Source organism: Musa acuminata, chromosome BXJ2-6, assembly GCF_036884655.1.
Source record: "Musa acuminata AAA Group cultivar baxijiao chromosome BXJ2-6, Cavendish_Baxijiao_AAA, whole genome shotgun sequence".
Lineage (NCBI taxonomy): Eukaryota > Viridiplantae > Streptophyta > Magnoliopsida > Zingiberales > Musaceae > Musa > Musa acuminata.
The window spans coordinates 39,126,153-39,144,469 of record NC_088343.1 but is presented as its reverse complement, the minus strand read 5'-3'; the positions used below and the strand labels follow the sequence as shown (position 1 = coordinate 39,144,469).

The window sequence follows — 18,317 nt, the reverse complement described above, 5'->3', positions numbered from 1 at the left end:
TTAATACACCGGAAGAATAAATGACTCTCCGAAAGACTCGGTGTTATATCAAAAAAATAATGAATGTTATTTTGAAATTTTTCTTGAAGTTAAATTAGGGTTCACAATTATGCTAAATTCGAGCAATGTCAAGTTACTGAATTGGGTCAAAACAGGTTGAAATTGGACCCATAATTACTCTCTTGCTCTCCCAATCGAAATTGAACGACACATAACTACAATTGTTTGATCTGCCATAAACAGAGGATGCTTGCAGTAAGCATAGAACAGAGAGATCTCTGCCACAAACAGAGAGCTCTAACAAGCACAACACAAACAGAGTAGTAGAGCGAAACAAGAAAGATCACCAGATGGGATTGTATAGAGTTTTATTTTCATGTCCTCATCAATGTGTGTACAACACCAAAGCCATTATCTACCTTTTGAATCGACTGCATCCGCTGGCACTTATTTTCTCTTCATCTGTAGCAATATGCAGTCCAGAGGCAGGAAACAGAAGATGTCTCTGAATCTCGGGGAGATCAAGAAGAGGAGAAGCATTTCAGGGATCAGCAGAAGCAGGTATGGCGTGTCTGCAGAGAGGACACACATGGCTGCTCTCCAACCATCGAGTGAGACAGCCGCCATGGAAGGCGTGCTTGCATGGCATCCGCGTCACCTCCACGCCCTCGTCGAACTCTTCGAAGCAGATGATGCAACTCTCCTCTCTGACATCTCCGCCACGCTCGTACTTCACCACCGCCAGCTCCTTCACCGCGTCCGTCGACGCCGGGATGCCGCCGAAATCCCCGTCCTCGCCGACGCCTTCAACGTCCCAAGAAGGTTCCTCATCGATCGGGATGTGAGCCAAAAGTGTTAGCATAAAATCTGTAATCATGCTGTCTGTAATGCGAAAAAACTTTTATGCCAAGATTGAAATCAAATAAATTAGATCTGACAATATTACGATGCGTACCTTTTCTTGTTGTTCAGAAAAAATAAATCTTATCTGATCTTCAAACGCTTCATCTTCGGATCTGAAATATGCAAGAAAAACTAATCCTTCTCCTCTCTTCCTATCTTTTCACAGGAACACCTAAATTGATGGATTAGGGGATTAGGGGAGAGGGAGATTGAGAGAAAAACCTTAATCTCTCAATTGCTGAGATGCTACTCAAACGTACTCTTAACCCCCTGTCTATCAGATGCCCCCCTTAGCCCCTAGAGGTCCTGTCTATTTATAGGTGAGAGCTAAGGGTCTAGGATAAGTTATTAGGAGAGTTCCTCCCATCAAGGTTATCTCCTAAGGAATCCTACTTTAACATGGACTTCTTTTCTATTGGCCAATAACCATAATTAGAATCCAATCATATCGATAATATATCTTACTTAATTAAATAGGGCCACATAATCTTACATTCTCCCATTTGGCCCATTAATCAGTAAGATATAAAAGGATTTAAAATAAAAGCAAATAAATAAAATTTATTTAAAACAATTTGACTCAATTGGATTATGAAATTTTACAAAAACTATATACACACGTGTGAATTTTTAGAAAATAGGCCAATAAGTCCAATAACAATAATAATACTACATTAAGTCTGACTAACAATATGAGTCATAGCGGTTGTATGCCATCAATGTCACACTTCCTTCTATGTACCACAATACTATTAGTCTTTCCTAATGTAGTCCAAAATGACCCCTATAATTTGTCTTGTTAAGACAATCCTGTCTTCACATTCAACCATAATATGTACATACATAATTGTGAACAGGATAGCAGAAACAAATAACTTTAAGTACGTAAGTAAGAATGTCAATTATAGTATCCACTCAAACATGCATCACCATATCCTTTATGGGTTGCTCACAAACCCAATCATAAGAACATGTTCTTTCAAAATACTTTAGACTATAAGTCCTAAGTGAATGGATCAGCAATCAATACAGTGGAACTCAAGTAATTAATTTACATTAGATGTTTCTGGACTCATCTTCTCTAACCATCAAGTACTTTATACCATAATGCATATAGATGCAATAGTACTTGTCATTCTTAGAGAAGAAAACTACTGCAATATCATAAAATATCTTCAACGACTTAGTAATTGAGCCTGACCACACCAAGTCCTGAGATAAAAAGTTTACAGTCACAAATTTGATTAGTGGCCTCAAAGCATACCACAAAATCAACTTCTATTATTAATAATAATAAATTGCCTCTCTAATTACATAGATATTAACCGTAAGGTGGACTTCCTATTATCGAGGCAATTTATATAATCAGCATATGAAAAATACCATTATTTCAAGCTGATATAATTTCATACATGTGAGCATATAATCTCTTGTCCCTTCCGGATATCATATTATTTTCTTTGTAGTCCTTTAATGTTTTTACTTCTGGGTGACTTCAATATATACCCAATATTTTAATTGTAAAAACTGATATCTTCTTTTTTAATACAAGCTTGGGCATAGACTTCCAATTGCGCATATACAAAGAATATCTTCTTTATCTGATTCTTTTCAAGTCATCTTCAAGCATTTACTATTGACTAAAACTTTGCTTTTATGATTGACTGAACAAAACTGTATATTAAAATCTTTTCAAGACTCGGTTGATATATCCTTTCTAAGACAATCTTCATAATCATTGAGGTCTATCCTTGAATTACTCAATGTTAATAATATAAAATGTCTCATTCATATCAACCATATTAAAACTTTTAGTGATAAATTCTTGATTTAGTATAATAAATCAAGATCACTATAGGTAAGACAAAATATTATCCATAGGACCAATATAATAAACTTGCTCCCACTAATATAAATACTAATTAATAGTATTTACCTTAAATATGAAATAATGATATCAAGAACCTTTATATATTATTACCTTGAAGCTTATTTAAAATCATAAATGGATTCCTGAATTTGCATACCAAACTTTATATTTCTTTCATTTTCTTTGTAAATCATTTAGAGTAACCCATATAAAGCTAGATATTAAAAATATTTTCATATCATTATGATATGACTCAAACTCATAATGAATCATTAATGTCATGATGATTCTTAATGAGTTCATTAAAAATCTCGTTATGATCGATACATTCTTTATGAGTAAAACTTTTAACCACAAGTCTGACCATTATATCGTTCAACATTGTCCTTTGAATCACATGTATATAATAGACTCTTTTACAATTATTGGACAATTCGATAAATTTATCAGACACCATTCTGGTTATTAATTTTAACTCTTCTTTTATTGCATCATATTACTTTTCAGAATAATTACTTTTCATGACCCGTGACAAAAATAAGGGATCCATTCTGATTCCTATAATATAATTCTTATAGATATACAACATAATAACCATAAATAACATGATTCTTTCCCCTTTGAGATATTCTCAAAGTTATCAATTATAGTTGTTCTATAAGACCATTAATAGCAATATCAATATAATGTGGGAGTTTAATAATGTTATTTTGTTGTTTACTTTCATCAAATCATTTAATAATTTGAGTAACAACAATCTCTCAAATAATAAAGGAGTATTAACTTGTATCTCCTTTATATCAAAATTAAATTTCGAGATTTTCACTCTCACTGATTTGCTATTTTATAGGAATCTTATGTTACCAGATTTAATTGTCTTTGTACTATGATTAAAGCAATAAGATATGTACCCCTTTTAAACTTTTCTAAGTAGATAATAAAATATTTAGAAATAATTATTAAATCTAATTTTCTTTTATGTGAGTTGAAGATCCTTATCTCTATAGGACAATCTCAAATATGTAAATATCTTAAGTCATGTTTCCTATCATTTCATAACTTAAAAGAAGTCATGTAATTTACTTACTAGGAACACCATTCAAGATATACATAGTTGTCTTTGAAGCTTCCTCTCACATTGATTTGGGTACAAAAAAAATAATCTATCATGCTCCTAACCATATCTATAAGGTATGATGACATCTTTCAACAATCATATTTTACTGTAACATATCTGGTAAATCATATACCTTATTTTTCTAAGAATCTAACAAAAGAATTGGGTTTATCATAAATACCATAAAATTTATCACCCGTGTCAGATATGATGATCTTGACTTTTCTATCTAATTGTCTATCAACTTCATTTATATACACTTTAAGAATGTAAATAGTCATAGACTTTACATGAATTAGATATATATATAATCATATCTCAACAGATTATTTATATGATGATAAAATGTCTCTCTTTAATGAGACAAAATCATAAAGTGATAAACATAACCTCAAGGAGTTTATAAAACTACATTTCACTTCAATATTTCACTTCAAGGTTAATTTTTTTTTGAATCACAATAAGTTTACAACCATCAAAAGGGAAATAATATTATAACAATTCTAGGTAAAGAACTTAAATTCCCAGAATTATAAGAACATGGATTCTCAAAATTTATCAAATTGAATCATCTTTAGATATAAACGATAAATACAAACTAATATTGCTTTCACTTTAAGATGATTCCCTACATTGATAAATATCTCATTCTCTTTTGATTTTATTCCTCTACATTTTTATTTTTATAAAAATATCTATTATTGATAACATATAATAAAGCATTAAATTAGTCCATCAATAATATCCGTAATATTTGATTTGAACTATACAAAAGTTATAATTATACCTTTTTCATTTCAAATCAAATCTTATAGTATATTTCTTCTTCACATAACTTTATTTGCTACAAAAGTAACATTTTATTGTAAAGATATTCTTTTATGAGTTTATATAATAATTATAAACTCAGGTGGAATTATGCTTCATCCTTATTTTAGTGTTACCTACTCCTTGAGTAGTACTCAAAATATTATGAGTCTTGAGCTTACAGCTTTATCATTTATTTTGAGGATATAATCTTAAATTCCTCAAATACTATCATAGTAAGATGTCAACTAATGACTTATCAGATAATTTAAATTGATCCTAAGATATTCTCATGCGCTAGTTGTAAACTATACTGAAGTCTAAGTATCATAAAATTGAGTCTTTTATACCTTTCTTTATTAGTCACCTCAATTATTTATTTCATAGAACTTTCAGTAATTAATATTATATTCTGTTCAATTAATCTGATCAAGGTCTCACTCACTCAATACAACTTGTATATGCTCAAATCATTTATTTCAGAAAGTATAAGGACATTTACAGAAACACAACAAAGGAAATACCACAGTAATAATATAACATTAATGCTTTGAGTTTCCAAAATATGATTAACTATTGATATCATCTATATTTCGCCTTTGGGTGAAATATTGACATATCTAGTGTTCACTCAAAAACACTTATGGAGGACTGATACCATTCTTGTGGAATAGTGTTGTTACTTTTGGGTATACAACCCTAAACTGCAAGAATATCCAAAATAGTATCATCCTACCCTATCACATAATTATTTGAAATAGATTCTCCTTTGGGATTATTTAAATCTCATAATTATATATGCCATCGTGAATATTATTTTATTTAATGTCATTTAGGATGAATTCAATAATATATTTTATAGATTATTGGTCCAGGTCACTTTGGTGGCTATAGGACCAATACAAAAAGATAAAATACAATCTAAAATATCCCATGAATGACATGAACTTTATTGTAATTCATATCCTATAAGCCTATCATCCCAGGCTACTTTGGTAGCTACCGGTCAGATAAAACTTAGGAAGATAAATTACAAATAATATTCACTAAATTTCTTTATCCTGATTTATAATGTCATTATGAATATTATTTTTATTTAATATTATTTAGGACTAATTTCATAATGTATTTTATAAATTATCGGTCCAGGTCATTTTGGTGACTGCAAGACTAATACAAAAAAATATAAAATACAATCTAAAATGTCCTATAAATGATAAGACCTTTATTGTAATTCATATCACAAAAGTTTATCATCCAAGACCACTTTGGCAACTACAAGTCAGATAAAACTTAAGGAAATGAATTACAAATAATATTCATCTAATTTCTTTAATTTATGCTAAGCAGTTCAATAATAGAATAACAACCATAATAATTATTGAACATTAATGCTAAGCAGTTTCAATAATAAAATAACCATAATAATTATTGAACATTAATGCTAAGTAGTTTAATAATAGAATAATCATAATAATTATTGAACTTTAATCAGTAAAGAAAACTCATATGATAATCATGATAACATATAAATCATGTCTTCATTGCCTTCATGTGAAAGGTAAATATTATTTCACAATTTTAAATATATACATATGAATAACTAAATAAATATCCAAGAACAATAATTGAATTTTATTTATCACATGTATAATCAATAATTCATATGAGAAAACTATAAAATAACCATAATTTATATTTTTTTAAATCAAAAATTAAATCCAATCAAATAACCAAAATATAATCATGATTAAATTCAATCATAATTATAATAAATCATATTTATCAATTTTATAATTGAGAATATAACTTAAAATTCTCAATTTCATAAGAATAAAATTATAAATATATGAGAATATAAACTGAAATTAAGAAATTCATGAAGGGCAGAACTGTAATTTGGCAAAATTAGACTCGAGGGTAAAACTGTAAATATGTTGACAAAACATAAACTGGAATTACTAAATTTGCAAAGGGCATAATTATAATTTTGCAAAAACCCTAACCTCGAGGTCAAAACTATAATTATGCCAAAACCCTAATCTGCCTTGCCGCCTACGCGTGCGGCGCGGCCGTTGCGACGCTACCGCTACTCTGCTCGCGCGCGACCGCTGCGGCCTTTCCTGCCTGCGGACGGCGCGCACGGCTGGCCGCGGCTGTTGCCAGCGCGCGGTTGTTGCCGCCGCGGGGGGGCTGCCTCTGCCCACGAGCGACCGCTGCGGCGGTTCGTGCCCGCGCTTGACCGCCGCCTATGCACGGCCTACCCACGCACGGTCGTCGCCGATGCGCGGTTGCCATGCTACGGCGCTGCCTGTGCCACCTGTGCCCCGCTGCCATTGCGCGCGACTACCGCGGTTCCTGCCCACGCTTGGCCGCAGCCTTGGCGCGGCCGCTGCCCTCTTTTCACAGGAGCTGCGGCTGCCGCCATCTGCGGCCATCGTCCTTCCGTAGTCACCACGTTCACAGGCGGTGCGAGATGCCCGTGGTGCCGCCACCGCTCGCAAGCGAACCTCTGCCCGCGCACGACCGTGATGCGCGACTGCGGTGTGGTACACGGCCCTTTGTCGACAACGATCAAAAGAGATGATTATCTCAATAACATCGATGATAATAAACAGTAAATTCATCGATCAAACATAAAATTATACATTGCTCATAAACAATAATAGAGCAAATCATATAGAAAGAAAACAAATCAATAATATCCGACGAATCATTCAGGCATCGTAAAGAACAATAATAGATCTAATATATTTGATCTCAAGAACCTGGCTCTGATACCAATTGTTAGCATAAAATCTGTAATCATGTTGTCTATAATGCGAAAAAACTTTTATGCCAAGATTGAAATCAAATAAATTAGATCTGACAATATTACGATGCATACCTTTTCTTGTTGTTCAGAAAAATAAATCTTATCTGATCTTCAAACGCTTCATCTTCGGATCTGAAATATCAATCTGCAAGGAAAACTAGATCCTTCTCCTCTCTTCCTATCTTTTCACAAACACCTAAATTGATGGATTAGGGGAGAGGGAGATTGAGAGAAAAACCTTAATCTCTCAATTGCTGAGATGCTACTCAAACGCACTCTTAACCCCTAGAGGTCCTGTCTATTTATAGGAGAGAGCAAAGGGTCTAGGATAAGTTATTAGGAGAGTTCCTCCCATCAAGGTTATCTCCTAAGGAATCCTACTTTAACATGGACTTCTTTTCTATTGACCAATAACCATAATCAGAATCCAATCATATCTATAATATATCTTATTTAATTAAATAGGATCACATAATCTTACAAAAAGTACGTCCACGATCATCTCGATCCCGTTGCCGAGTTGAACGCCGTCTCGACTGGATCATTGCAGAAGGCAACGAGTTGTCTCTCCAACCGCCCGGCGAAGCAGATGTCATAACCATAGACGCCGGCGCGTAAGAGAACGGTCGAGATCGCCCGGCGGCGAGATGCTTGGTGGAGGAAGTCGCCGAGAGTGAAGACAAAGGTGTGGTAGGCAAGGGGCGGTTCCTCCACGACTCGACCTTCAAGAATGTGCATCACGGTGTAGCCGAGTTTGATCACCACCGGAGCCGATGCCGGCGTCCCATCAGTTTGATAGGCCCTGAGAACCCAATCGGCATGGCCATGGAGAGGAGTCGTCTCCATCGTCGCCATCGCCTTCTTGTCGCACTTCAACCGTGTGAACTCGGCATAATTCCTACCATGGAGCGGCTTTATATAGAGAGAGATTCTGGTCTCCGAATGGCTTCCGTCAATCCGACGCGTAGTTTCCGTTGCCATATAAGTTTGCGGCTTGGACTCCGAAAGCAGTTCCATTCGACACGTGTTGAAATCCTACGTTAGAACCGAACTTGCTTTGTTCTTGATGGATTATTCGTGAAGATTTAATTGGAAATCGAAAACTTTTATGACGTCATCTCTATTGAGTCAACTCTTTCCTGCTCCTCCGTGTTGACGGAAGCCATTCGCTACTAGACGCCAAATTAATTCCTCCCTAAAACCAATCAAGCATTGACATCCAAAATATAGCTCGACAGCAAAATGTAAAATTAATTTTTTAATATTTTAATATTTTATTATATAGCTCGATAGTAATATATTGAATTAATTTTTAATGTTTTTATTATTTTATTTAAAGATATAAGGATGATTTAAAAAAAATACTTATATTTTAAATTTTTTCAAATGATTATCTCATTTTAATTCAAACTACCCCTTCTCCTCCACCCCTCTCCCTTGGTTGTCATCACCATCACATTATCTCGCTCTTCTCCTCTCCTCTCCCATTGCTCGATCTTTCCCCTTCGTCTTTTCCTCTCCTTCCCAGTAGCTCATCCTCTCCTCCTCTCTCCCTCTCTTCTTCATCGTGGATGCCGAGCAATGACAATAAGTGGACAATAGGCTATTAATGATTTAACTGGTCTTACTTAACTCATACGACACCTTTGCGTGTCCATCCGCAAAAAGTTAGCTTCTTCGAAAGTTCTTATGGTCCCTTGAGGACCTGCAAAAGAGAAGATAGGTTAGAGAAACTATTTAACTTGGTATTCATAAGTAATTATTTCAACAAACACCTAATAGGTAATAGGAATGACAAATATAGACTTTGCAAACTCTGACCGGTCACTCGACAAAGGGTCCAAGGTGATTGGTCATGGTTAAAAGTCTCCACAAGTCCCCATGTGATATTACTATGAAATAAGACAATGTGTTAATTTGGCAAGTCTCATAGTCCCACATCAGGAAAACCAGGCTTGTTGTCTCGTCTTGGAACTATAAATAAGGGCCTGGGCTTTGAAGTCAGATGCATCACAAGAGGTACCACAAGTGGCACCACAAGAAAAACCTAAGTGTTTGCTTTGGTTTAAGTCCATACTCAGTTAAATAGTTTGGACTTATAGTTTGGTTTTTCTTGTTTAGTATTTTCGAGTGTTTTATGGCCTAGGAACATCTTCCTAAGGCATTTGTAATTGTCCCTCTTTGACAGTAGTAATTTGCTCCTCTTTCGTCCGTGGATGTAGGTCAAAGTCAATTGACCGAACCACGTATATCTGGTGTTCTTGTCTCGCTTTTATTCTTTCTGTTTTATTGTCTTGTTGGGTTGCCAAAATTACCTTGTGGTAAATTTCCTGGGGCTAGCTCTAACAAACTGGTATCAGAGCCTGGTTCTGGGATCTTTTGGCAACGATGACAATAACAAAGATTGTTGTCGAGAAATTCGACAGAAATGTCAACTTCAGCATGTGGCAACTCAAGATGGAGGCCATTCTGGTTCAAGACGAAGTTGATTTGGCACTTCAAGGTGCTGAGAACATTCCAGATGGTACGTCAAAGGAATGGTACGTCAAAGGAAGATCTTGCGGGTATGGATAAGAAGGCCCGATCCAGCATCATTCTAAATCTCTCTGACGAGGTTTTATGGGAGGTAGCTATGGAAACTATGGCTAAGAGCATGTGTGGACAAGCTTAAAGCCTTGTACATGAAGAGGACAGTGGAGAATCGTCTCTATTTGAAGCAGAGTCTATATATGCTTCGGATGACTGAAGGTACATCTATACTCTCACATCTTGATAAGGTTGATTCTTTGGTTATGGATTTGGAGAATATAGATGCAAAAATTGATGATGAGGATAAGGCTTTGTTACTCTTGTGTTCTCTTCCCCAATCTTTTAAGAATTTCCGTGATACTTTGATTTATGGAAAAGAAACAGTTTCGTATCAAGAAATTAAATCTGCACTGAAATCTAAGGAGCAGATAGACAGGAATATCACTGGGGAAAGTAGAGAGAATCAGGCTGAGGGTCTGGTTGTTAGGGGGAGAATGGATAAAAGAGAATTTGACAGTAGTAGATCTAAATCCAAACATAAAAATTTGGAATGCAGATATTGTCATAAAATGGGGCACATTAAATCTGATTGCTTTAAATTGAAAAATAAATTAAAGCAAAAGGAAAAACTTGTTGAGAAAACTACTGAGTCCGCTGAAGCTAGTGTAGCATTTGATGAGAATGTTGAAAATATTTTCTTTGCTACTGATGACAGGACGATGTCTAAAAATGAATGGATTTTAGATTCGGGTTGTTCTTATCACATGTGTCCCAATAGGGATTTGTTTCCACATATGAATCTTGTAATGGTGGAATTGTTTTGATGGGCAATAATGCCACATGTGATGTTGTTGGTAGAGGCACAATCCGAATTAAAATGCATGATGGTATTGTGAGGACGCTCACTAATGTTAGACATGTTCCGGATTTAAAAAAGAATCTCATCTCTTTAGGCACCCTAGAGGCCCTTGGGTGTAAATACACAGCTAAAGGTGGAGTTATGAAAGTTTCTAGAAGTGCTCTTGTTGTTATGAAAGCTTGTAGGTATGGTAGCTTGTATATTCTGTAGGGAACTACTATCACAGGTTCAGTTGCAGTTTCGTCATCATCATTGTCTGATTCTGACATCACCAAATTATGGCATATGCGTTTGGGTCATATGAGCGAAAAATGTTTGAGCATATTGAGCAAAAGGGGTCTACTTTGCCGATAGAGTACTGGGCCACTTGATTTTTGTGAACACTACATTTTTGGAAAGCAGAAAAGAGTCAGCTTCACTTCTCCGGCAGTTCACAAAACGAAAGGTACTCTTGACTATATTCATTCAGACCTTTGGGGTCCAGCTCATGTTCAATCTAAGGGTGGTGCTAGGTATATGTTGACTTTCATTGACGATTATTCCAGGAAAGTTTGGGTTTATTTTCTGAAGCATAAAAATGATGTTTTTCTAACATTTAAACAATGGAAGGCTTTGATTGAGAAACAAATATGTAAACAGATTAAGCGGCTTCGAACAGATAATGGCATGGAATTTTGTGAAGGTGATTTTGAAGAATTCTGCAAAAATGAAGGAATCGTTCGGCATCGCACTGTTAGGATGACGCCTCAGCAAAATGGTGTGGCCGAACGTATGAACAGAACACTCTTGGAGAGAGCGAGGTGTATGATCTCAAATGCAGGGTTGACAATGGACTTTTGGGCAGAGGCGATTAATATGACCTGTTACGTTGTCAACCGCGCTCCTTCTGCAGCACTTAACTTTAAAACTCCGGAGGAAGTTTGGTCAGGTACTCCTGCTGATTATTCTGATTTAAAAATTTTTGGGTGTCCAGCATACATGCATGTAAATGAAGGAAAATTAGAGCCTCGGGCTAAAAAGTGCATTTTCCTTGGGTATGCTTCTGGGGTGAAAGGATACAGATTATGGTATTCTGATCCCAAATCCTCAAAATTTATAATCAGTAGAGATGTTACTTTTGATGAATTGTTTATGTTATCTTCCAAAGAAGATTCTACTAGTTGTACAAATGATAGTGCGCAGAAGCAAGTGGAGCTTGAGATTGGTAGTTCAGATTCTTTTAGGTCGAACTCTTCTACTCAAAGAATGCCAGTAGGTGGTCCCGAGTCTACTGACGCAGATGATCCAGAGGAAGAGCAATATTCCATAGCCAAGGATAGACCACGGAGAGATATTCGACCACCACAAAGATATGCAAATTTGGTTGCATATGCTTTGTCTGTTGCAGAAGAGACAAGTGAAGTTGGTGAGCCTACTTCCTACTCAGATGCAATTTCTTGTGATAATTCCGCAAAGTGGTTGATTGCGATGAATGAAGAAATTGAGTCTCTCCATCGGAATAGAACTTGGGATCTTGTGAAGCCGCCTTCGGGTAAGAAAATTGTTGGATGCAAATGGGATACTATTGTTGAGGGAAAGGTCCTTGTTCAGAAAATTCATACGAAGGACAATCCAGTTGATATGTTTACGAAGCCTCTTCCGGTTTACAAGTTCAAGCAGTGCTTGGACTTGGTTGGTGTTCATTGTTGGTGATTGCCCGTTGGGGCTTTTATGAAGAAGGTGAAGCAAGTTTTGTTGGGACATGCCAAGGTAGAGATTTGTTCGTTTGGCAAGTCTCAAAGTCCCACATCAGGAAAACCAGGCTTGTTGTCTCGTCTTGAAACTATAAATAAGGGCCTGGGCTTTGAAGTCAGATGCATCACAAGAGGTACCACAAGTGGCACCACAAGAAAAACCTAAGTGTTTGCTTTGGTTTAAGTCCACACTCAGTTAAATAGTTTGGACTTATAGTTTGGTTTTTCTTGTTTAGTATTTTCGGATGTTTTATGGCCTAGGAACATCTTCCTAAGGCATTTGTAATTGTCCCTCTTTGGCAGTAGTAATTTGCTCCTCTTTCGTCTGTGGATGTAGGTCAAAGTCAATTGACCGAACCACGTATATCTGGTGTTCTAGTGTTCTTGTCTCGCTTTTATTCTTTCTGTTTTATTGTCTTGTTGGGTTGCCAAAATTACCTTGTGGTAAATTTCCTAGGGCTAGCTCTAACAAACTGGTATCAGAGCCTGGTTCTGGGATCTTTTGGCAACGATGACAATAACAAAGATTGTTGTCGAGAAATTCGACAGAAATGTCAACTTCAGCATGTGGCAACTCAAGATGGAGGCCATTCTGGTTCAAGACGAAGTTGATTTGGCACTTCAAGGTGCTGAGAACATTCCAGATGGTACGTCAAAGGAATGGTACGTCAAAGGAAGATCTTGCGGGTATGGATAAGAAGGCCCGATCCAGCATCATTCTAAATCTCTCTGACGAGGTTTTACGGGAGGTAGCTACGGAAACTACGGCTAAGAGCATGTGTGGACAAGCTTAAAGCCTTGTACATGAAGAGGACAGTGGAGAATCGTCTCTATTTGAAGCAGAGTCTATATATGCTTCGGATGACTGAACGTACATCTATACTCTCACATCTTGATAAGTTTGATTCTTTGGTTATGGATTTGGAGAATATAGATGCAAAAATTGATGATGAGGATAAGGCTTTGTTACTCTTGTGTTCTCTTCCCCAATCTTTTAAGAATTTCCATGATACTTTGATTTATGGAAAAGAAACAGTTTCGTATTAAGAAATTAAATCTGCACTGAAATCTAAGGAGCAGATAGACAGGAATATCACTGGGGAAAGTAGAGAGAATCAGGCTGAGGGTCTGGTTGTTAGGGGGAGAATGGATAAAAGAGAATTTGACAGTAGTAGATCTAAATCCAGACATAAAAATTTGGAATGCAGATATTGTCATAAAATGGGGCACATTAAATCTGATTGCTTTAAATTGAAAAATAAATTAAAGCAAAAGGAAAAACTTGTTGAGAAAACTACTGAGTCCGCTGAAGCTAGTGTAGCATCTGATGAGAATGTTGAAAATATTTTCTTTGCTACTGATGACAGGACGATGTCTAAAAATGAATGGATTTTAGATTCGGGTTGTTCTTATCACATGTGTCCCAATAGGGATTTGTTTTCCACATATGAATCTTGTAATGGTGGAATTGTTTTGATGAGCAATAATGCCACATGTGATGTTATTGGTAGAGGCACAATCCGAATTAAAATGCATGATGGTATTGTGAGGACGCTCACTAATGTTAGACATGTTCCGGATTTAAAAAAGAATCTCATCTCTTTAGGCACCCTAGAGGCCCTTGGGTGTAAATACACAGCTGAAGGTGGAGTTATGAAAGTTTCTAGAAGTGCTCTTGTTGTTATGAAAGCTTGTAGGTCTGGTAGCTTGTATATTCTGCAGGGAACTACTATCACAGGTTCAGTTGCAGTTTCGTCATCATCATTGTCTGATTCTGACATCACCAAATTATGGCATATGCGTTTGGGTCATATGAGCGAAAAATGTTTGAGCATATTGAGCAAAAGGGGTCTACTTTGCGGATAGAGTACTGGGCCACTTGATTTTTGTGAACACTGCATTTTTGGAAAGCAGAAAAGAGTCAGCTTCACTTCTCCGGCAGTTCACAAAACGAAAGGTACTCTTGACTATATTCATTCAGACCTTTGGGGTCCAACTCATGTTCAATCTAAGGGTGGTGCCAGGTATATGTTGACTTTCATTGACGATTATTCCAGGAAAGTTTGGGTTTATTTTCTGAAGCATAAAAATGATGTTTTTCTAACATTTAAACAATGGAAGGCTTTGATTGAGAAATAAATATGTAAACAGATTAAGCGGCTTCGAACAGATAATGGCATGGAATTTTGTGAAGGTGATTTTGAAGAATTCTGCAAAAATGAAGGAATCGTTCGGCATCGCACTGTTAGGATGACGCCTCAGCAAAATGGTGTGGCCGAACGTATGAACAGAACACTCTTGGAGAGAGCGAGGTGTATGATCTCAAATGCAGGGTTGACAATGGACTTTTGGGCAGAGGCGATTAATATGACCTGTTACGTTGTCAACCGCGCTCCTTCTGCAGCACTTAACTTTAAAACTCCGGAGGAAGTTTGGTCAGGTACTCCTGCTGATTATTCTGATTTAAAAATTTTTGGGTGTCTAGCATACATGCATGTAAATGAAGGAAAATTAGAGCCTCGGGCTAAAAAGTGCATTTTCCTTGGGTATGCTTCTGGGGTGAAAGGATACAGATTATGGTATTCTGATCCCAAATCCTCAAAATTTATAATCAGTAGAGATGTTACTTTTGATGAATTATTTATGTTATCTTCCAAAGAAGATTCTACTAGTTGTACAAATGATAGTGCGCAGAAGCAGGTGGAGCTTGAGATTGGTAGTTCAGATTCTTTTAGGTCGAACTCTTCTACTCAAAGAATGCCAGTAGGTGGTCCCGAGTCTACTGACGCAGATGATCCAGAGGAAGAGCAATATTCCATAGCCAAGGATAGACCACGGAGAGATATTCGACCACCACAAAGATATGCAAATTTGGTTGCATATGCTTTGTATGTTGCAGAAGAGACAAGTGAAGTTGGTGAGCCTACTTCCTACTCAGATGCAATTTCTTGTGATAATTCTACAAAGTGGTTGATTGCGATGAATGAAGAAATTGAGTCTCTCCATCGGAATAGAACTTGGGATTTTGTGAAGCCGCCTTCGGGTAAGAAAATTGTTGGATGCAAATGGGATACTATTGTTGAGGGAAAGGTCCTTGTTCAGAAAATTCATACGAAGGACAATCCAGTTGATATGTTTACGAAGCCTCTTCCGGTTTACAAGTTCAAGCAGTGCTTGGACTTGGTTGGTGTTCATTGTTGGTGATTGCCCGTTGGGGCTTTTATGAAGAAGGTGAAGCAAGTTTTGTTGGGACATGCCAAGGTAGAGATTTGTTCGTTTGGCAAGTCTCATAGTCCCACATCAGGAAAACCAGGCTTGTTGTCTCGTCTTGAAACTATAAATAAGGGCTTGGGCTTTGAAGTCAGATGCATCACAAGAGGTACCACAAGTGGCACCACAAGAAAAACCTAAGTGTTTGCTTTGGTTTAAGTCCATACTCAGTTAAATAGTTTGGACTTATAGTTTGGTTTTTCTTGTTTAGTATTTTCGGATGTTTTATGGCCTAGGAACATCTTCCTAAGGCATTTGTAATTGTCCCTCTTTGGCAGTAGTAATTTGCTCCTCTTTTGTCCGTGGATGTAGGTCAAAGTCAATTGATCGAACCACGTATATCTGGTGTTCTAGTGTTCTTGTCTCGCTTTTATTCTTTCTGTTTTATTGTCTTGTTGGGTTACTAAAATTACCTTGTGGTAAATTTCCTGGGGCTAGCTCTAACACAATGAACTAACCTAAAATACTATCCCAAAGGCTCTTCCAGCCATATGCCATCGAGGTAGCTCATGGGTGTTGTGCAAGTTGACACTCTGCACCACTCCATGGGACTAGAAAACCCTCCCAAAAAGATTGCTTGGATGGTTTATTTCTGGATAATTTTATCTCTACACGATAATTGCCCACAACCTACATTTACAAGCTTGAAACAACCACAAAAGCCAATAAAAATGGGGCTACCAAACCTACTATAAGTCGGTTATATGCTACACAAAGCATGAACAAAAATAAAAGACACAGACATGCATGAGCATTATATCGAACACTCTATTTATAACTTTATCTGTAACATTCTCTTCTACTTATTCTTTTAACGTTCTAGTTGAAGTCTTTACAGATGCTACATCTTTTAACTTTTGCTAAATCTTTAATCTTCTACTCCAATTGCAATACACCTCTTGGCTCCTAACTACTCTCCATCATTGTTATTGAGTAGTCGAACTTTAATCTGTCATGTTACTTCAACTTGCCAATGACTCGAACACTAGTGTATAATCGACTAAGTTATATTGATCATTATAAGTTCTTATAGATAGATGAAGGAAAAAAACCTTCCTTATTATGAACTAGTCTCTTAAACGTTTCACATCGCTTTAATTAGGTGGATGCCTATTTGAGCTTTAATAAACATTATCTCACAGACTTTAAAATTTTTGAGGTCTTTTCTTCACAAAATATGCCCATTAATTTCTCTTTGTAGTTATCGTTTTCAAGTAGGTTTGTATCATTTTTACTTTTAATTGATATTTTGTTAGGAAATAAAATGAATAGTCTACTCTCGATAGCGCCAATCATCATTGGTTAGATTTTAAAAACTATTATCTTTTACTTTATTCGAAGGATCTTTAAACATAGATAGAGCTCCTTTATAAGATAAATAAGAGAACTAGGGGAATCATTTTCGCCTATTTTTTTAAGAGTTGATAAGGTAAAAGTTCTTTGACTTCGCCCACCTTCTCGAGGATTGTACTTCATATATTGATTTGATTAGTAGCATTTGTTTACTTTTTACTCACACTTCTGAAGCATCATAAGTGATTACACTGCTTGCATTGTATTAGCTATTATAATTTACCTTATCATCGCCATTAAACTTTTGGAATGTATGAAGTTTTATTGAAAAGAATAAAATTTTACCTCGACTTGGAGCAAGTCTCTAATAGTTTGTCATATCTGAAATTATACCTTCTTCTCTATCATTTCTATTATCGACTATTTTGAATAGAAAAAGTATAACACCACATACTAACTTCTTCATTCCTTAGTCGAGCACTCTTGTATTGACCCGAAATCCCTCACTTTCAACTATTTAGATAAGAAGCCGGTTGACACTAGTCTTGCAAAGTCTTTTAGTCTTTGCCCGTTAGCCTTATCTCAGTACTTAAGAGTTTGACTTTGTATTCTTTACCTCCGTGGTCTCTTTCATGATAAAGTGCTCTCCCTTCATGAAAGTAAGGAATCGATAACTCAATGACAGTCCTACCTTTATGGTATCATAACGTTGTCATACTCTCATGACCCTATTATCTGTCATCTCATATCTACATTCCTTTCTTCGCTTTTAGTAGATTTGTCCCTAAGGCACTATGGCACTCCTCTAACTCCATCTCTATTCTAATCAATGCTTGATTTTATGTTCTTGTCCCTCTAAACCTATCGTCACTTTCTCATCCCTTTTGATCATTTGCTTCAACACCTTTATGTTTTTGAGTAATTCCCCTTAGTCGATGGAAAGATAAACTATAAATCTCATGCATGGCCACTACTTTCATGTTGTATGACTTGTATCGAATATATTCTCTTTTACTTCCTTAGTAACAACGTTTGCTTGGGACATATATTGATGTTTGAGATAGTTTTTTGTATTTCTTGTGTCGAATCTAGAAAATATGTGTTAAACACGAAGTAGTCAG

General features: G+C 36.2%; 1 protein-coding gene across 1 annotated transcript; it reads right to left on the bottom strand.

Moving 5' to 3' along the window:
• Nucleotides 1–541: 541 nt before the first annotated feature.
• Nucleotides 542–7,034, bottom strand: LOC135613969 (uncharacterized). Its single transcript, XM_065110963.1, has 2 exons — nt 6,785–7,034; nt 542–882 (listed from the first exon to the last, which is right to left on the bottom strand). The coding sequence occupies exons 1-2, from the start codon at nt 7,032–7,034 to the stop codon at nt 542–544; spliced, it is 591 nt and encodes a 196-aa protein (XP_064967035.1).
• Between the last annotated feature and the right edge of the window lie 11,283 nt (nt 7,035–18,317).